This window comes from Nerophis lumbriciformis, linkage group LG01 (assembly GCF_033978685.3).
Source record: "Nerophis lumbriciformis linkage group LG01, RoL_Nlum_v2.1, whole genome shotgun sequence".
In the NCBI taxonomy this organism is placed as follows: domain Eukaryota; kingdom Metazoa; phylum Chordata; class Actinopteri; order Syngnathiformes; family Syngnathidae; genus Nerophis; species Nerophis lumbriciformis.
The window spans coordinates 14,351,418-14,372,950 of NC_084548.2; the positions used below are offsets into that span (position 1 = coordinate 14,351,418).

The window sequence follows — 21,533 nt, forward strand, 5'->3', positions numbered from 1 at the left end:
GGAAGTACTTATTTTAAATTTAATTGACAATTGAGAAAAAGTACAGTATGTGGATAGTCTTTCAGTCCTAACAAATTTCAAAAAAGACCTTAGTGTTCACTCTAGATTGAAGCTGCAAAGTATTCAGAAGTAGACAATAATTCGAGACAACACAAAACTATTTCAAAATTTGAACATGTGATACGATACTAAATTAAAACTGATACTAAAGCTGTGTAAACAGTCACAATTATTGACTACTTCAACAATTTCAGGATTATTAATGCAATGTCAAAATAGTCATTTACCAGTTTATGAGATGATACAATTGTAGGGTTTTTTTCAACAATCCACTTGATGAAACATATTTAACCATTATACACCTAGTAATAAATAATTCATAAAAATGCTGCATATCCATGCAAAGGCTTAAACATTTGCTATTGATTAAATTAGCAACTTTCTTCCATATCATTCATTACTGAAAATACAGTATTTGTTACACAACAAAACAAAAATATTGACACACGTTTGTACCGTTTCAAGGGACATATCCTTTTAATAGCATTTGAAGTGAAAAAAATTACACTTAAATGATTAAAATCAAATTTTGAACTGTTGCACAAGAAAACAATGACATGCAAGTCATGAGAAACAGAGTGAATGCATCAAATCAAGAACCAAATTAACCAGTTGTTTTTTTCGAAACAATTTCAGATGAAATTTATTTGAACACTAACAGATTTATATCTATAAATGTTGGAGAAAAAAACTAAACAAAAATAAAAATAATCTTAAATGTCATATTTAAAGATATATATATATACAAATCCTCTTAAGAACCCTTTGAAAACATCTTTACACAAGAAAATGTTTTGTTCCCTTACAACAGTGCTGTTCAAAGTACAGTAAGGGCAAGAATTTCCAGGGTTTTAGGAAACAAAAAAAAATATTAAAAAAAAAAAAAAATCATCAGGGATACCAAAAAAATAAAAACGTGTGATCGCCACCCACTTCATCCATTTGACATAATAAAAGCTCTCAACCTGAGTTTTCTTATGTCTCCTCTGCAAAAGAAAAGAACAACAGTTTGTTTGGAATGACACATGCCACTTTATATGAAATACAAACAAACAAATGAGCACTAATCAGATTAATGGCACCTAGGCTTTGAAACACTAATAGTCCAAGAATGAATTTTGCTTTTCCAGAGATTTCCCTGTGCCGAGAAAACTATAGTGTAGCAAACACTGAAAACTGACAACATTCCAAATCTCCCACCAAATAGATTAGATTAGAAAGGAATTCCGAAATAAAGGCATGGATGCAGTCAACACAAGACTATAAAATGGCCACAGTGTATCTTCAATGTGCTCCAAGCTTGATTATTTTACCACCGTTTGGAGCCCAAAATCATCATCATTATAAGCATTTGGGTGCATTCTTTCCAGACAAGGAGTGCAGTAAATAATAGTGTTGAAATCTGAGGTAAAGCAAATTCATGGACTTGCCATTTCAAGCAAAATGCCCTGTAAGTAACTGAATCTAGGTGACTGTGGACTACATATACTGTATAGGGTAGTGGGGACAAAAGCCTGTTTGTGTGGCTTGTCTTAAAATATGCATCCAATGAGGTGGGTGAATAGTCAAAAATTCAAACAATATAAATATTTAGAACTGGAAATAGCCAACTATAGACTGACAGTCAATTCAAAAATTTTGAAATGTGATGTTTATCATGAATGCATATTCAAGTGAAATACCACAAATCTAAATTTAGCACCAAGGTCAGACAGCTAATAGACTTCAGAGCAGCAGCACCCTTTTGTTTTGAGGTGATGCAATTATTTGACCTTAAAACTATTTTGTTGCCTTCATATGTCCTCATTTACATCTAACACTACTGACATACATCACATGTCACAAACAAGTTGGTGGCAATATAATAAAAAACTAAACTGACTGAATGATTTCACCGGTTGTGGAGAAATGAATTGAAAGTGTACATGTTTTCAGTGGGCATTTTTAAAACACAAAAGGCAGCACAGAGTTTTTCTAACTACCGGTACTCAAAAAGTGTTGGCCAAATGTAAAATTAGTCTTAGAGCCCTCTAAAGAACTCTACCTTCCAACAATGCTCGCAGACAAAGGCCATTTTAAGACTAATTGATCGGTGCTGCTGGTATGCGCCTACAACACTGTCAGACATGGATCCAAAAAATATTGTCTTTGTTACAGTCCCCTTACAAAAAATAACCTAACCCGTCACTCGCCATGGACGATGACTGGCAAATTACAAGCGAGGAGGAGGGAAAGTGGGAGGTTTTAACTAGCAAAAGCTTTCCCTGTGGCTTCCTTGCCTTTGTATGTCCTCTTTCCGTGTGTGAATGGTAGGTATCGATACTTGATCATATGCTAAAAGATTGGGAGGAGAAAAAAATCCAGTTAGTAAACAATAAACAGGTGGGATATGCATAGAATGAGAAAGTACTTTTTCATAATATTAATAAAGTCAGTGCATTTATATGTTTGCATTTTTCTGAAATCATCTCTTGAAACGCTATAAAATATAAAACAACCTAAATTTGATGATCCACCAAAGTGGTTTTGAGTGTATGCATCAGTCTAACAAATGGCAACATTTAAAGAGGATGCAAAACGTTTCCCCCTGACCTCTGCTGCTCTCTTCTTTTACACCAGGATGACACTGAACAATTCATAGAGTACATTTATATAGGCTGTACATTTTGCAAATGCAATTGACTAATTTTGTATATGCACAAACTAATATTATACCTCATACCCCCATCCTGACACTGTTCTGGATACATATACATCTTACCTTGATCTGCCTCTTCATGGTGATGCAGAAGAGCATGATGAAGTACATTACAAGGATGGGCCAGAACACTGGCACGTTGAAGGCATCGAAAAATGTGCAAAACATGGCAATGACGATGCCCTTTGTGGCTGAATGCCTGTAAAGAAAATATTTCATGTAAAATAATGTACTGTAGCTCTATTTCCAACTCATATTTAATATTATTAAAGCTGCCGTATGTCACGGTTCGGTAGATGCTAAGAGGGTAATCACGTTCGAAAGAGCCGCGACCACAGTATCACCATCTTTCTGGTTCTAAACATCAAAAATATGCTTCACCTACGCTCAGGCGTGTCGCAAGGGCGGTGTTTGGAGCGATTTTTGGTCTCGCTCACCTATTTCAACAGCAGCATGGTGGACATTGCATCCGTTTATTAATCCCCTAGTTTGCAAAGACCTCTTCTGTTGGTTGGCAGGCGCAGGTGTGTACAAGACAGCTGTGATTGACAGCCATGAAAAACAATTTAATTTGACCCAAACACTAAGGTTTACAAAGTTTAACTTCTAATTGTGGCAATTATTGACATGTGTTTGTTAAATCTGTTCTTTTAAACTATTATTTGTAACACTGCTAGCCATTGGGGCCATTGTGGTATTTTCTGGTTTTAAAAAAAGTATAATTTTGAGCCGGTCACAAAAAATACATTGTTAATCACAGATATAGTCCTAGCACAGCTAAGCTCAGCTTAGCATGAAACATTAAATACACTTTAAAACTGAATTGAAGTAATTGTTGTTTCGCATATGACCGAGATATTTAGGCTCTCTTAATATGTTTCAACTTAGTTGCAACAGGATTAGATACTGTATCGACTGTATGCCGGCTGATGCAAAATACTGCTCCTGCTTCGCCACACATGGTACCATGCTGTTTGCATAGAAATATGGTCATGTGGTGCAAGTCTGAATTAACAACAGTGGAACACAAAAACAAATACAGATATCTTGAGTTCATGTTAAAAGTTCCACAATAATATCGTACCGTGGCCTCAGCAGAAGTGCTCAGTGTGAGGTCAACTTACCAGAATTTGAACTCAGGCAACCTCCTAATGAAGGGACGGAACTCTTCATTCTGCTTTGTAGGAAGGGCGGGGCCCTCGTCTATGGAGAAGACAGGGCGATAAGGTGGTTGTTCAATGGAAATAAACTTCTAGGGCTGGGTGTATGATTAAGATACATTTCAGGTAAAATTAAGGTAATCAGCTTTGAGCATATGAACTCGATCAAACATGGCGGAATAGTCCGTGACAACAGTCAATAGAAGTCAACCTTTTCCCGCTCCACTTCCGGTTGTAAGGTACCGCTGAAGTAAACAGAATGACCGAACCTGGAGCCAAACGTGCAGCTAAAGGAAGCAAATTAAATGTCAGCTGTGACTTTAAATAAAGTTGATTTGATTTGGGCGCTATACTCCGAAAAGCAGGCTATAAAAGCTAACTCAATGTTAGGTGTGTGTCAGTGGTCTGGCTCGCGCCAAAGTGATGTGGAGCAAATCAAGCAAATTTTCAAGGTATGTAGAACACAATCAGTAACACAACAAATGTGTTCAAACATATGAAAAAGTACCGCCCAAGTAATTATACAGAAAGCATGAAAATGCGAGAGGATTTTCATAAGGTCTGCACATCTTGCTACTGCTGCCAGCACATGAAGCATATTATCAGTTTAGCTACTAGTAGCAGCAATATTTTAACTTGCAACTATCTGTATTGTTATTAAAGATGATGCACACTTGCAAGTAACAGCATTGTAATTTGAAAATGGTAATGTTTACATTTCAAAACAGCATCCTGATGGGGCAATTTGTTTATTTTGGGTCTTGGTGCATCAATACACAAACACTCAAGACTGTAAATTACTATTTTTTTGTTTGTTTTAGTCTTATATTATTTATTTTTTTGTTATTAGATTATATGTTATAAATTATTATTCATATTACATTAAATATGTTTTTTAATTATATGTTAATAAAAACTAATCTCTAGTACAGATGCTTTAAAATTGCCTGGTTGAAAACTATATACCGTATTTTCCGCACTATTAGCCGCACCTAAAAACCACAAATTTACTCAAAAGCTGACAGTGCGGCTTTTAACCCGGTGCGCTTTATATATGGATTAATATTACGATTCATTTTCATAAAGTTTCGATCTCGCAACTTCGGTAAACAGCCGCCATCTTTTTTCCCGGTAGAACAGGAAGCGCTTCTTCTTCTACGCAAGCAACCGCCAAGGTAAGCACCCGCCCCCATAGAACAGGAAGCGCTTCTTCTTCTACTGTAAGCAACCACCCGCCCGCGTAGAAGAAGAAAAAGCGCGCGGATATACCGTACGTTTCATTTCCTTTGTGTGTTTACATCTGTAAAGACCACAAAATGGCTCCTACTAAGCGTCAGGGATCCGGTTCATGAAAAGACGCAATCTCTCCATCCGCACACGGATTACTATTTCACAGCAACTGATATTCCTGTGAAACGCACTGTGGATACAACGGGAGCACGTACGGTGAATATTCGCACCACAGGGAATGAGAAGCCATCCTTCACTGTGGTTCTAGCTTGCCATGCTAATGGCCAGAAACTTCCACCCATGGTGATATTCAAAAGGAAGACCTTGCCAAAAGAGACCTTTCCAGCCGGCGTCATCATAAAAAGCTAACTCGAAGGGATGGATGAAGAAAAGATGAGCAAGTGGTTAAGGTAAGTTTAAGTTTACGCAAAGAGGCCGGGTGGCTTTTTTCACGCAGCTCTGTCCATGTTGATATACGTATGTTTGTGATTGCACATTTGCGTACATTTTGGGAGTGAACAGAGTTGTTAGAACGCTGGTTTTTAATATATTATTAAAGTTTGACTGACCTATCTGACTGTTTTTTTGACATTCCTTTAGCGCAGTTAGATGCGGCTTACAACACCGGGCGGCTTATAGGTGGACAAAGTTTTGAAATATGCCGTTCATTGAAGGCGCAGCTTTTAACCCAGGGCGCCTTATGGTGCGGAAAATACGGTATATAAAAAACTGTTATAAATTAATTCTTATCTTATTTCGCCCAGCCCTAAGCTTCAGGCATACACATGATTTGAACAAATACAGTTTGGTAATCGGTAGTAGCAATATTTTTTTCTCTCCTAATGTTCAAATCAATTTAAACATTATGTCCTGTGATACAGTTGTAACCAAATCAATATACAATTCCATGTATGAGCGTGTACTTGCCTTCGTCAAGCAATGAAGGGTCCACTTTTGGCGATAGAAAGGCGATGAACAGGTTGAGATGGTAGATTCCCAAGGCATAAGTTACTATATACCAACCCTGAAAACCAGTGCAAAATCAAATTGAAAGCCCTTCTTTCAGTTTTGCTAGTAACATAAATAACACAAGAACATATATAGGCAAGCAGAAGTGCAGGGCAGATGGACTTGCATTATACTAAACTGTAGAACAATGGTTCTCAAATGGGGGTACGAGTACCCCTTGGGGTACTTGGAGGTATGCCAAGGGGCACGTGAGATTTTTTTTAAATATTCTAAAAATAGCAACAATTCGAAAATCCTTTATAAATATGAATAAAAACCTATCTTTTTTTCCAAATAGTTCAAGAAAGACCACTACAAATGAGCAATATTTTGCACTGTTATACAATTGAATATATCAGAAACTAATGACATATTGCTGTATTTTACTTCTTTATCTCTTTTTTTCAACCAAAAATGCTTTGCTCTGATTAGGGGGTACTTGAACTAAAAAAAAATTCACAGGGGGTACATCACTGAAAAAAGGTTGAGAACCAATGCTGTAGAATACAGAGGCTTGGTTTTGATAAAACAACAGCAAAACGGAATGATTGCAACAGAAGATTTAAAAGTGATGGACTGCCATAACAGCAGTCTTCTTATTTATGTTTAAGTGTTTTTCCATTGAACTTCATTCACTGAAGGCTTTTCTTGATAATGGCAATGTTTTCACTACTCTACCAAAGATATATTATAATTTAATTCAACAGACAATTTGGCTTGCTGCATATGGCTATTTGTATATAATGTGACATGTGATGGGTAGTGATAAGCTCTGAACCGTGTCTTTGTGAATGGTTCCAATTCTAGCCGTCTTCTTTTTTGAAACTTTTTTGAAGCACCTTGTGTTGCAACTTGCTTGTGTATTAAAAGAGCTGTATAAATAAAGTTGTGATTGATTGATAGCCACACTCAAGAAAAGTTTACAATGAAAGAAATGTATCAATTTAAACCAAGGTCGTATAACTTTTATTTTGTTTTTTGGATTAAGCAACTTTCATTCACTGTCAAACATTACCTGCAGTATGTACACTCTGATCATGTATAGAGCGGTGAGTAGAAGCGTGCTACCCCATCGTACTGCAGAGTACGGCGTCGACTTGTCGAGCCATGACTGATAGATCTGTTCCAAAAAAGACAAAACCAAAAAAATTGGAGAATGGCAATATAACCTTTGAGCCAGTAGCTAGAGCTTTGCCTATATGATACAGCTAAAAACTGTCACCGTTACTTAGTTTCATTCTGATAAATGTATGATAGATGCTCTTGTTACCTGTCCAATCCGTGTAAAAAAGGTGGTGACTACATTTGGTTTTCCATGGATTGACTCCCCAACGCTGTCCCCTTCTGACATTCTACGAGGAAAGATGAAAAAAGGTGAGATTAGGGCTGCAGCTATCAACTATTTAAAGTGAGTAATCTATCGTTTTCGTAATCTATTAGTTTGTTCATTAATTGAGTATTGGGAAAATTCACACTTTATAGCCTCAATATGTACTTCAGGGAAACTAGTTAAACTAAACCCAACTGTTTCTGCTCACCATAATCTTCATTCTTTTGTTCTCTAATAAATGCAAATCATCAACATTGAAATTGCACTTTCAACACGTAAATTAAAAAAGAGGGTTGTCGAAAAGTTCTGCTGTTCCCCTCCACATAGACCACGGCACCCACACATGAAACTATTTTTTAACAAGAACATAATAATGACTGCAATGACTGAGAACTGGTGTGGCCCCTTCAATAACAAGGATGCAGCATTTTTATTATCCAATGGAGGCTAACATAAAAAAAACAAATGAATGAAAAACCTTATTTACTCGAGCTTTTGGAAAAATACTATTTAACGTTATACAATGACACACATGAACTGGATAGGAGACAGTTAAAGAAAAACACATTTGCCAAAGGATAACGAGAGATCATAACACAGTTGTAGAATGATAGTCTTTCAATTGTATTGAGGTAAGCCGGGGTCAGGTGTGACAACAGCTGGAACCTTTGGTAAGACTAAAGCAATATATATATATATATATATATATATATATATATATATATATTAGGGCGGCAGCAACAACTAATCGATTAAGTTGATTATAAAAATAGTTGGCGATTAATTCAGTCATCGATTCGTTGGATCTATGCTATGGCAGAGGCTTTTAAATTTTTATTTATAAACCTTTATTTATAAACTGCTACATTTACAAACAGCTGAGAAACAATCAAAATAAGTATGGTGCCAGTATGCTGTTTTCCCCCCCAATAAAATACTGGAAAGGATATAAATGTAAAATGTCTCTTTTATCCGATTATTAATCGATTAATCGAAGTAATAATCGACAGATTAATCTATTATCAAATTAGTTGTTAGTTGCAGCCCTAATCAGTGTTGGGTTAGTTACTGAAAAACAGTAACTAGTTATAGTTACTAGTTACTTCATTTCAAAAGTAACTCAGTTACTAACTCAGTTACTTACACCAAAAAGTAATGCGTTACTGTGAAAAGTAACTATTTAGTTACTTCTTTTTTTTTTAAAGCTCCAATTAATGCCCTTTTAGCCTTCATGTCAGTACTGTTATTGCACTGGAGAATAATACAATCTGTTGATCAACTTGACATACATTTGTATCACTGAACTCTGCTAAGCAATGTGGTCGACATACAACACACAAAGACAAAAATATGTTACAAAGGCCAATTTGTTTCTGGCCAGAACAAATTGACAAAACTATTTTAAATAGCTGCAACATAACATACATAAGTAACAAACAGCATAATAACAGCATAGATGTAAAGCAAGAAAGGCACACACTACATACACAAAGCCTAACCAGGCATTTTTTCCTCAAGAAATTCTGACACAAAATCATGTCTGAAGCCCAGAACACTCTACACATTTCCCCAGTTTTAGTTTAGAGATAAGGAAAGATTGGCCTGGCCCACTAGCATCCCTCTTTATGATTGACAGAGTGTGTGTACCTTCAGTTCTGAAAGATGAACAGAGGCAGAGTTAATCCTTACGTGGTGAAGTGTCATTGGAGTCTCTGTCTCTCTTTACTAGCTTCGTCGAAGCATGTTGCTATGTAGCTTGTTTCAGCAGATTTGAATTGCTGTTTTGGGCAGTAGATGGGATCTTTGATCCAAAGCACAATTAACATTTAACTAAATTGTTATTTTCTTTGTGCTCGACAAAAGAAAAGTAGTGAAAATATATCCATGTTAGCAAACTCGACTTCTGGCTCCGCCATGATCAGACACGCCCCCCTCCCCCCTTTCCTCCCTCCACACACTCACACTCACACACAGAGCGCGTGTCTCTCTCTCTTCTCCGGCTTGTGACACAAGAAGAATCAGAACGATGACACAGCTAGCAGCCCTCCGATAAAACACACTTTATACTACAAAAAAAGTAACGTAAAATAACGCAGTAACGCATCATGTACTGGACTCTTACTGTTGTGTTGGATCCGCTGTGGACTGGACTCTCACAGTATTATGTCAGACCCACTCGACATCCATTGCTTTCGGTCTCCCCTAGAGGGGGGGGGGGGTTACCCACATATGCGGTCCTCTCCAAGGTTTCTCATAGTCATTCACATCGACGTCCCACTGGGGTGAGTTTTTCCTTGCCCGTATGTGGGCTTTGTACCGAGGATGTCGTTGTGGCTTGTGCAGCCCTTTGAGACACTTGTGATTTAGGGCTATATAAATAAAGATTGATTGATTGATTGATTGATGTAGTAACGGTAACTGAATTACTGAATATAAAAAAATAACGCGTTAGATTACTAGTTACCGCCGAATCTAACGGCGTTACAGTAACGCGTTACTTTGTAACGCGTTAGTCCCAACACTGGCCCTAATATATATGTATATGTATATGTATACATATATGTATAAATAATAGGTAGATTACCTGTAACTATATTTGAAAATAATACTACTTTCGACGTCGCTGATTGGCAACACTAAATTGGCCCTAGTGTGTGAATGTGAGTGTGAATGTTGTCTGTCTATCTGTGTTGGCCCTGCGATGAGGTGGCGACTTGTCCAGGGTGTACCCCGCCTACCGCCCGAATGCAGCTGAGACAGGCTCCAGCACCCCCGTGACCCCAAAAGGGACAAGCGGTAGAAAATGGGTGGCTGGATGGACGTCGACGCTGGCATATTTCGCCCCCACATCTGTGGTCCCCTCCAAGGTTTGTCATCGTAGCCCATAGGGTTGGGTTTTTCCTTTCCCTGATGTGGGATCTGAGCCGAGGATGTCGTTGTGGCTTGTGCAGCCCTTTGAGACACTCGTGATTTAGGGCTATATAAATAAACTTTGACTGATATTTCAGCGGGCAGCACGGTGAAAGAGGGGTTAGTGCGTCTGCCTCACAATACGAAGGTCCTGAGTAGTCCAGGGTTCAATCGGGATCTTTCTGTGTGGAGTTCCGGCGTGGCGAAAGTTGGTAGAGTGGCCGTGCCAGCAATCGGAGGGTCGCTGGTTACTGGGGTTCAATCCCCACCTTTTACCATCCTAGTCACGTCCGTTGTGTCCTTGGGCAAGACACTTCACCCCTTGCTCCTGATGGCTGCTGGTTAGCGCCTTGCATGGCAGCTCCCGCCATCAGTGTGTGAATGTGTGTGTGAATGGGTGAATGTGGAAATACTGTCAAAGCGCTTTGAGTACCTTAAAAGGTAGAAAAGCGCTATACAAGTATAACCCATTTATCATTTATTCAATCATGTTCTCCCCGTGACTGCGTGGGTTCCCTTCCTCCCACTTCCAAAAACATGCACCTGGGGATAGGTTGATTGGCAACACTAAATTGGCCCTAGTGTGTGAATGTGAGTGTGAATGTTGTCTGTCTATCTGTGTTGGCCCTGTGATGAGGTGGCAACTTGTCCAGGATGTACCCCGCCTTCTGCCCGATTGTAGCTGAGATAGGCTCCAGCGCACCCCGCGACCCCAAAGGGAATAGGCGGTAAAAAATGGATGGATGATATTTCAGCTACTTCAAAGTAATAGTTTTCATGAACCCCAATCAATGTATGCCAATATATTGAACTGGCTATCATATTTTACAAATACATTGAAGTAATATGTTCAACATAACTCTCCACCAAAACCATAGATTTGACATGAAACATTAACCGATAAAGTGGCGACAAGAAGAGCTGCTTTCAAAAGCTAACGTTTGCGTAGGTAATGTAGCTACATGCTATACCAGCTATGTAGGCAACAATTGGCAAACGATTCCAAAGTCCCACTGAACAAAAGCAAGAGAAACACATAATAAACAAACATTATTTGAAGTAAAAGGTAACGTGTCTGGTTACTCACGTTAGCTTGAAAATGAGCGCTGCAAAGTAGCTAACCTCCCATCTAAATGCACGTCGACCTTCGGCCTCAAGTGTCGTGTGTGTGTGTGGGTAATGTAGTTTTATTAAGCGTTGCTTCCTTTGCAACCCGTAACTAGGATTCATTTGTAGAACTACATTTCCCAAACCCCCATGCATGTTGGTCATTGAGAACACACGTCATTGGAATTGTAGTTCTAGGCACTTTCTTTTTCCGTTTCAAAACACGTACACCATGTTAAAGCTAAACTACAACAACCAGCAACAGCCGGTGAAATAATGACAACTCACTTCCGGAAAATGGAACAAGACAGCAACGCTTTTTGCCGCTAGCAAGCTAATTTAAATCACTCCATTATTGAGTAGTATTCACGAAATATTTGTCGTTTCAGGTCAATTGTTTGTCATGGTAGCATGTACGTAACTCGTAACCGTGTCTTAACAGACGGTGTGAAAATGACAAAAGGCAGTATTTCCTTACCTGATACAGCCGCTGTGTCACTACCCGGCTCTAACTAGCTAGCAGCTAGTCTCACTAGCCAAACTGATGCGAACACGTCAGAGCTTCCGCAAAGGCTTCATTCGTCCGCAGACCAAACAAGTAGAACACCAACCCCAACCCACCGCGATGAGGTACGATCACACATCGATGCGCTATTTCAGACGCACGCCAATGCCATTCATCCTTTTTTCTACCGCTTGTCCCTTTTCGGGGTCGCGGGGGGTGCTGGAGCCTATCTCAGCTTCATTCGGGCGAAATGTGAAATTATTAAGTCATTAATTTGTCTGATTTACACACGCCCGATTTTAATGGCACCGTGAAAAAATATTTAACATTTGTGTGAGAAACTACATCAAGACAATGTTTCAACATGTGTACAAGAAAAAAAAACAACGACACTCCACGTAATGTTAGAAACGACTGAGCAATTACAAACAGCAATACATATAGAAACAAGAATATCAAAACACGTTATAATGTATAATACTGATCATACGCACATTTAACCCCACTTAAAAAAAAAAACCCTGTACAGCATTAAAGTGCTCCTCCTTGACCAGTTGGTGAGCAAAAGTGTATGTTTGCATAAATGACTTTAAAACAACAATACAAATAGATACAATTCTGCTTCTGCAATGAAACAATATTGACACTTCCAGTAGAAGTGCACCATAACTACAATCAACAAAAAATATGGAATGTTCAGTTAAATATTCACAAACAAGTGCCATAAGGATACTTAGTACCTGCTCGTCAAGAACCAACATAGGAAAACCTTGCCCTGCAAGGTTGAACATGCTACTGTTTTGTTTAGATTCATGGTGATCACAAATAACTAGCAACTGTGATTACATAACTGCTATTCAGATATAATACTGTTTTAACATGTCCTCAACCTGTTCACAACATTTACCGGATTCCACAGATGGAACAAAAAAATGGATGCCACTTCTGCTATTGCATGAAGATTCTGATCCTTAAAAATACACACCAATAACAATGCCAATGTAATATTTTAACACATCACCATAGCCATTAAATATATTTTCCTAAGCTATCCTGTTGCCATTTAATTGAGCACACTCCATTCAATTACTAATCCAATTTCAACATGAATCACAATTTTTTTTTAACCACATCAAAAATACATTATGTACATTTTTTGCAAGGTCAAGGACACATGGAATGATAATAAATAAGTCAGCTGAAAACTAATTGTTCGTATCCAAGCACAAAAGGGAAATAATGTGCAATTTCTATTAAGTATTGCCTTGACAATGGTGGTCTCTGAAAATGTCCTTTTGAGTCTTGATTAAATAAAGAAGAGGCATTGGAATTATGGTGGTGTCCCACTTATAGCCTTTCTTTTACTGACTAAAGAATGGCAACGCTCGTATATTCAAAGATCCAGCAGACCGACTAGTACCTAGAATTTTAAAAATGTCTGTTGACAAAACAATTTAAGTATGTCTTAAGCCTCAGTGAACATCTCTTTCCATGAACTCCTCTTTTATTGACTGCTTGCTGCGTGACACTTTGCAATCAGGCATGTCGAAACCAAAGTCAGCCCACTCATCAGTAGCTGCCGCCATCCCCGTCGTCCCTATGACACCCGACCTGTTGGGTATGGTAATAGTGTGTCGGACGCGAAAGTGCACAGCTTCCATCACGCGCTGACGTTGCAGTTCCCCACCGGCGGCCCCGATGGCGGCCATGGCGGAGGCGGTCATGTTGTTGCTAGAGCGTAGAAGCTGCTGGCTGTGGTAGTCGTGGTGATGAGAGGAGGCCGGCAGCTGGACGGAAGCGCCTTGTTTCATGTCCTGGAGACCTCTCCAGATGGCTAAGCGAGTCTGCTCTGGTATCTTAAGGGCACCTAATTCCTGTGGAAAGCGCAATTAGATAGTGTTAAATGTGTTCAAATATGATTCATCATACAAAGACAGCAGAAATTTGAGGATGACGTTGTTGCATTAGGGGCAGGTGTAGTGCCTTGCCTGAAACAGCAGGTAGCATAAGAGGGGTGGAGCCTGATGCTTTTATACAGCAATTTTGATGTCTAAATCCTTATAGTGCTGTTTGTTTCCTAAATTTGTGGTCATTCCAGTTCTTCTTGTCCATTCTCTCTTAATTTGTTCGGTGGGCTTGTCAGCACAAATGATTGTGTCCCATGTCTATGAAAGTTCTCATTCATCCAGGTCATTGTCATCTCAGGGCATTCAATCAATCGCTATTCAACTGTTTGGTTTGTCCCAGAGCAGTAAAACGTCTTCAAAGACAAACCAAACAGTCCAGTTGCGATCGATTGAATGCCCTGAGATGATTGTAACCCATGAATTTTGCCGAGGAACAAGTTGCAGTGACCAGGAACAATGATCCGCACAAGACATTTTATTAAGGAATTAGTCAGACTTCACTTTGAAAAACTGAATTATTACCTCCACTGAAAGCATCTGAAGATGGTAGATTGTTTGAAGACCTTGAGAGGTGAAGTATTCAATGAAGTTTTGGCAGCCCAGACTGGTTAGGAAACTGTATGGGGAAAAAAGCGGCACTGCTTAATTTATTCAAGACTCAGCGAGACACAGGTCTCGACTAATCCTGACAGAAATCATAAACACGCCCATATATTAATGATTCATTAGGCCACTCTTGCTTTGGTGAAGATCCTTTATTATAAATACATAAAATATAAAAGTCTTGGCAACATACAGTGGTGGGAAACATCCGCATTAAAAAGTCCACGGTATTAAAATTAGTGCACTGATACAGAAGTTCAGAAAAAATAGAACAAAAGTTTTGAAAAAAAACAGAACATAAACAATGGCAATTTCTTTTGAAGAAAATGTTCTCCTGTGCATTGTGAGGAGGTTTGTGGTAGTAGACAAGATGACAGTGCTGTTTTTTTCTAATTGCATGCATATTCATTACATAAAAAAATCCCCTGGTTGCAATGTAGTGAAAGTAACAAACTCTTACAGCCATAGCTGGGCAAGTATAGACCCAAGTCAGGAACTATCACGTCTAGGAATGACAGTTTCTTTGTAAATGTGTAAGGCGGACATATTTGGTGCATATAAATACACCATTGTATACGGTGCATAGGACAGGACCACTGTCCACCGACAAAATTGTCTGAGCTTTACTCATACAACATCACACAACCCCTTATTCAGCTCAGATGTTACAAAGTATAATGGTATTTTTTTCCAGTGGTCTATTGACACCAGCTGTTGTTCTAATGGGCTACAATGCAGTTGCAAGACTTTAATATTGTCAAAATGACATTTTGATTCATAAAAGTATGACTCATATTCTTTCTGACTATCTTACACAGAAAAATTAAGAAGAAGTGTCATTGGAGGGTGAGGTACCTGACAAGGTTGGGGTCAGGGTTATACGGAGGGGGTGGACTGCAGTGTGAAGCAGACAATAATGTCTGACTGCTGTGGCCACCGTTCATGTCACTGTTAGACTGCATGTGATGGCTGTTGAGCATGTTGTGGCCTAGAAGACAGGAACAATTACAAAGTGCAAACTGTCATTTTACATGAGATGGACAAAATAATTGAGACACAAGTTAATTATGGACTCACACTCCCTTGTCCTTGCTAGCCTACACTCACACTGCTCTACAGCATTTGGGGCTTCTGCTTGTGTACCATGTGCCCCCACTGAATTATACAAAGCCTTACTGCAATGTTCCAGATTGTGTAGATCAGTGTTTCTCAAACTGTGGTACGGTACGCCAGCTTCATATAGTGGTACGCCAAACGATTGCTTAATTCAGTGGTTCCCAAACCACAGCCCGTGGATTGTTCCAAGTAGATTTTTAAAACATGAAATTTGAAATATTGCAAATGTGTTACCCTCTAATGAATATGGTCAACAGTGATTAATATTGACCATGGGCTTTTCACAAGCATATGTAATACATAGGTACTAATTCAGACAATCTTCCAAATTAATGGGTTAATTAATGAAAAACCAACATAGAATGTTAAAATATGTGGTACAATAAAACCCATCTTGCCCATTAAACTATGTGGACATTATAAAAAGTGTTTAATAATACCATACACAATTTAAAAATAGTTTTGATTTGTTCACATACTCTTAATATCAATGTTTATCGTTTATACTTCATGTTGTAGTGATAGGAGTTCAACATGTTGTTGTTCAGTCTGTTAGCTAAAGCTTGTTTTAATTAATTCTTCAACAAACTGACTGGGTGTGTCTTATCATATCCTGATAATGTTGTTAATTTGTCATGGTTTATTTTTGTACAAATAGATTGTTGTTACGTGTTGTGTCGCAAAGAATCAAGGGTTGTAATGGGGGGTTAAATCACCAAAAATGATTCCCGGGCGCGGCCCCCGCTGCTGCTCACTGCTCCCCTCACCTCCCAGGGGGTGATCAAGGGTGATGGGTCAAATGCAGAGAATAATTTCGCCACACCTAGAGTGTGTGTGACAATCATTGGTACTTTAACTTTAACTTTAACTTAACTCACCCATATGTGCTATGGAGGTGGAGGCTGTGTGTTGTTGCTGGGGTTGCTGCCCTGCCAGGTGGTTGGCTGTGGGTGATTTACTGAGGCCTCCATGGGAGTGGAGCTTGTTCATATTTGACAGGGGAGAGTAAGTGGAGGGAGACGTGATGTGGCTCCTGAGGAAACAATTTGGACATTGGATTATTAGAAAATGTCAATTAAAGCATATGTCTTTTTTCATTTATGCCAGTATGCACACTATTGTCAGTGCATCACATTGACTTACGGTCTTTGTAGCAGCTGTTGTTGAGTTTGTTGCCTGTAGGAGTCCACAAATTGCTGTGGGACCAACTCCACCAGCTCTAAACTGTCTTTAATCCTCATCAGCAGTTCAAAGTTTTCTCGACCACGTACCTGCACACAAACACAAAGTGTTTATAAAACATGTTTTTGTTATAAAATATTTTAAAAAGATTTAAAAGCAACATTGTTTTTCAGCGTTGTCTCAAAATGTCATCCTAAGCAAACAACATTGTGCAATAAATCTAAATAGTAAAAGCCACTTACAGGAATATAGTAAATCTCTTCGTCTCCATGCCGCCTCTTCCTGTTAACGTTTGGGCTCGAGATATTTGGTGGGCTCTGTTTGAAATCTGTAAACAACAGATAATAGTTTACAGTCTACAGTTTCAAACACTCAGCATGACAATCCATCCGTTCATCCATTTTCCTCTGCTTATCCGAGGTCGGGTCGCCGGGGCAGCAGCCTAAGCAGGGAAGACCAGACTTCCCTCTTCCCAGCCACTTCGTCCAGCTCCTCTCGGGGGATCCCGAGGCATTCCCAGGCCAGCTGGGAGATATAGTCTTCCCAACGTGTCCTGGGTCTTCCCTGTGGCCTCCTACGGGTCGGACGTGCCCTAAACACCTCCCTAGGGAGGCATTCTGGTGGCATCCTGACCAGATGCCCGAACCCCTTCATCTGGCTCTTCTCGATGTGGAGGAGCAGCGGCTTTACTTTGAGCTCCTCCAGGATGACAGAGCCTCTCACCCTATCTCTAAGGGAGAGACCCGCCACCCGGAGGAGGAAACTCATTTCGGCCACTTGTACCCGTGATCTTGTCCTTTCAGTCATAACCCAAAGCTCATCACCATAGGTGAGGATGGGAACGTAGATCGACTAGTAAATTTAGAGCTTTGCCTTCCGGCTCAGCTTTTTCTTCACCACAACAGATGGATACAGCGTTCGCATTAATGAAGACGCCGCACCAATCCGCCTGTCGATCTCACGGTCCACTCTTCCCTCACTCGTGAACAAGACTCCGAGATACTTGAACTCCTCCACATGGGGCAAGATTGCTTCCCCAACCCGGAGATGGCACTCCACCCTTTTCCGGGCGAGAACCATGGACTCGGACTTGGAGATGCTGATTCTCATCCCAGTCGCTTCACACTTGGCTACGAACCGATCCAGTGAGAGCTGAAGATCCTGGCCAGATGAAGCCATCAGGACCACATCATCTGCAAAAAGCAGAGACCTAATCCTGCAGCCACCAAACCAGATACCCTCAACGCCCTGACTGCGCCTAGAAATTCTGTCCATAAAGGTTATGAACAGAATCGGTGACAAAGGGCAGCCCTGGCGGAGTCCAACCCTCACTGGAAACGGGTCCGACTTACTGCCGGCAATGCGGACCAAGCTCTGACACTGATTATACAGGGAGCGAACCGCCACAATAAGACAGTCCGTTACCCCATACTCTCTGAGCACTCCCCACAGGACTTCCCGGGGTACACGGTCGAATGCCTTCTCCAAGTCCCCAAACACATGTAGACTGGTTGGGCAAACTCCCATGCACCCTCAAGGACCCTGCCGAGAGTATAGAGCTGGTCCACAGTTCCACGACCAGGACGAAAACCACACTGTTCCTCCTGCAAAAAGCAGAGACCTAATCCTGCATGACAATAAACAACAATATATGCGATGAGGTGACTGTACTCCAAGCTGTACTCCGCTTCCCGCCCGAATGCGGCTGGGAAAGGCTCCAGCCAGCCCCGCGCACCCGAGAGGGACAAGCAGTAGAAAATGGATAAAGGGATATATGTATGATATTTTATATATATATTTAACTCTAGGCCAGTGGTTCTTAACTTGGGTTTGATCGAACCCCAGGGGTTTGGTGAGTTGGCCTCAGGGGTTCGACGGAGCCTCCGGCGCGGAGGTCAAGACACACCTGACTCATCTTGTAAATAAAAACTTCTTCCTATCGGCGTATTGTGGTAACCCCCAAACAATGTTCCCTCTAATTTTTCATATGCGTGAGCATTGAGAGGAGCACATGTGAGCGACGTCAGACGTGCACACTGTGGCCACACCAGCAACAAACCTTTCCCAAACCTGACTAAATAACAAGTTATATGTTTTATTATTATAATCAAATGACAGCAGTCATTTCCATGAGATTATTTTCTAATATAAGTGTTTTGGCCCACTTACAATGACAATAACAAAAAATATTGTTTTTCATGAGCTGTGTACTAGTATTGTATGTCTGGGTGGAAAATGACATGAGAGTGGCACTTGCCAAGGTGAAGCCACGCAAATCTGAACTGGTCTCTCAAAGGCAACAGCAGAAGTCACACCGATTTGCAGGTGTGTAATTTGTTGTGAGTTCATGCACTGTGTTGGTTTTGTTTTTTGAGTAAGGTGATGTTCATGCACGGTTCATTTTGTGCACCAGTAACAAAAACATATGTCTTGAATTGTATGTACTAAAGAAGGGTTCGGTGAATGCGCATATGAAACTGGTGGGGTTCGGTACCTCCAACAAGGTTAAGAACCACTGCTCTAGGCAAAGGCGGTCACACTTCCCTCTCTCTGTTTCTGCCTGCTTGCATCAAGGCTATCAAGTTTTTTTTTCCTGGTCCCAGAATGAAACACCCCACACCCCCACCTGCATAGGAGCCTGGTCTGTTATCGACTTTTTTTGTTGTTGTACTTGTGCAATGACAATGAAGTGCTAACCTATCCTATATAAACCTGCTGTAGTTGTAACAGCTCAGTAATAATAACATTGATGACTTACTGCGCTTGTTGGCCGTGCCATTCTTTGCCACACTGTCAGTCAGAGCTTGCTGTTCCCTGAAGTGGTCCTCATCTGCTTTACGATCTCGGCCAGGGCACGCACATATCCGCCCTTCAAAGGACCTGCGACCCAACACTTGTCCACTGAAGGGGTGTTAGGAGTTAGAACAGTTCTAGTTAATATAGCAAAAGCTTGGTCGGTCAGTACACAAATATTGTATTTAATAATGGTGAATAAAATGGATTTTAGCTTCTAAAATTATAGTATATTACTATAGTCGATGTAGTTGATATAGTATGTCCATTCAACATGTATACTATACATCTACTTGATATATATATATATATATATATTTTTTTTTTTAAATATAATAATACATTAAGGACAATTAGACACAATTCAATCTATTTTTGTATCTGAAGGTACACTATATTGCCAAAATTATTTGGCCACCTGCCTTGACTCACATATGAACTTGAAGTGCCACCCCATTCCTAACCCATAGGGTTCAATATGATGTCGGTCCACCTTTTGCAGCTATTACAGCTTCAACTCTTCTGGGAAGGCTGTCCACAAGGTTGCGGAGTGTGTTTATAGGAATTTTCGACCATTCTTCCAAAAGCGCATTAGTGAGGTCACACACTGATGTTGGTGGAGAAGGCCTGGCTCTCAGTCTCCGTTTTAATTCATCCCAAAGGTGTTCTATCGGGTTCAGGTCAGGACTCTGTGCAGGCCAGTCAAGTTCATCCACACCAGACTTTGTCATCCATGTCTTTTTGGACCTTGCTTTGTGCACTGGTGCACAGTCATGTTGGAAGAGGAAGGGGCCCGCTGCAAACTGTTCCCGCAAAGTTGGGAGCATGGTATTGTCCAAAATGTTTTGGTATCCTGGAGCATTCAAAGTTCCTTTCACTGGGACTAAGGGGACAAGCCCAACTCCTGAAAAACAACCCCACACCATAATTCAGGGGTCCCCAAACTACGGCCCGCGGGCTGGATTCGGCCCGACAGCATCCAAAATCAGGCCTGCGTGAAGTCCCAAGTAATAAAATAAATAAATAAATAATAAAAATAAATATTATTTTTTTCTGTCTTTTTTTATCCACTTTGTACCGCTTGCTACTTACGGTGTCTCCTAGCCGCTCAGGAAATTATATTGTCTAAAAATGCATTCTCTCATCGATAACGTGACATCATCGCGCGCGCGGAAAGTGCGCTATATATATCTAATATACATATATTAGGGGTGTGGGAAAAAATCGATTCGAATTCGAATCGCGATTCTCACGTTGTGCGATTCATTTTTTAAATATAATTTCTTTATTTTTTTAATTAATCAATCCAACAAAACAATACACAGCAATACCATAACAATGCAATCCAATTCCAAAACCAAACCCGACCCAGCAACACTCAGAACTGCAATAAACAGAGCAATTGAGCGGAAACACAAACACGACACAGAACAAACCAAAAGTAGTGAAACAAAAATGAATATTATCAACAACAGTATAAATGTTAGTTACAATTTCAACATAGCAGTGATTAAAAATCCCTCATTGACATTATCATTAGACATTTATAAAAAAAAAAAAAAAAAGAACAATAGTGTCACAGTGGCTTACACTTGCATCAAATCTCATAAGCTTGACAACACACTGTGTCCAATATTTTCATAAAGATAAAATAAGTCATATTTTTGGTTCATTTAATAGTTAAAACAAATTTACATTATTGCAATCAGTTGATAAAACATTGTCCTTTACAATTATAAAAGCTTTTTACAAAAATCTACTACTCTGCTTGCATGTCAGCAGACTGGGGTAGATCCTGCTGAAATCCTATGTATTGAATGAATAGAGAATTGTTTTGAATCGGGAAAAAATCGTTTTTGAATCAAGAATCGTGTTGAATTGAAAAAAAAAATCGATTTTGAATCGAATCGTGGGACACCCAAAG

The 21,533-nt window shown here is 39.8% G+C and overlaps 2 protein-coding genes across 7 annotated transcripts in view; both read right to left on the minus strand.

The window, feature by feature from the left end:
• Positions 1-488: 488 nt before the first annotated feature.
• On the minus strand, positions 489-12,120 carry rer1 (retention in endoplasmic reticulum sorting receptor 1). Of its 4 annotated transcripts, XM_061975804.1 has the most exons (8): positions 11,484-11,627; positions 7,427-7,508; positions 7,172-7,276; positions 6,076-6,172; positions 3,883-3,961; positions 2,822-2,957; positions 2,340-2,394; positions 491-1,046 (listed from the first exon to the last, which is right to left on the minus strand). In XM_061975804.1, the coding sequence occupies exons 1-8, from the start codon at positions 11,624-11,626 to the stop codon at positions 1,036-1,038; spliced, it is 708 nt and encodes a 235-aa protein (XP_061831788.1). In that variant the 5' UTR covers position 11,627; the 3' UTR covers positions 491-1,035. The 4 variants fall into 4 exon arrangements, with proteins under 4 accessions (XP_061831806.1, XP_061831798.1, XP_061831778.1 ...); XM_061975822.2 differs by lacking the exon at positions 11,484-11,627 and adding an exon at positions 11,792-11,810 and having other exon boundaries at positions 489-2,394; XM_061975814.1 differs by lacking the exon at positions 11,484-11,627 and adding an exon at positions 11,982-12,120 and having other exon boundaries at positions 490-2,394.
• Positions 12,121-12,328: 208 nt separating this feature from the next.
• tp73 (tumor protein p73) overlaps positions 12,329-21,533 on the minus strand; it is a 43,744-nt gene continuing 34,539 nt past the window's right edge. For 2 of the 3 annotated variants that reach the window (XM_061975749.1, XM_061975740.1), the window contains exons 6-12: positions 19,575-19,717; positions 17,059-17,144; positions 16,778-16,905; positions 16,513-16,667; positions 15,374-15,506; positions 14,438-14,531; positions 12,329-13,882 (exon numbers count right to left, since the gene is read on the minus strand). In XM_061975749.1, the coding sequence (XP_061831733.1) occupies positions 13,481-13,882; positions 14,438-14,531; positions 15,374-15,506; positions 16,513-16,667; positions 16,778-16,905; positions 17,059-17,144; positions 19,575-19,717 (1,141 nt within the window). In that variant the 3' untranslated portion in view covers positions 12,329-13,480. The remainder of the gene's footprint in view (positions 13,883-14,437; positions 14,532-15,373; positions 15,507-16,512; positions 16,668-16,777; positions 16,906-17,058; positions 17,145-19,574; positions 19,718-21,533) is intronic. The other variant, XM_061975730.2, reaches the window with a different exon arrangement.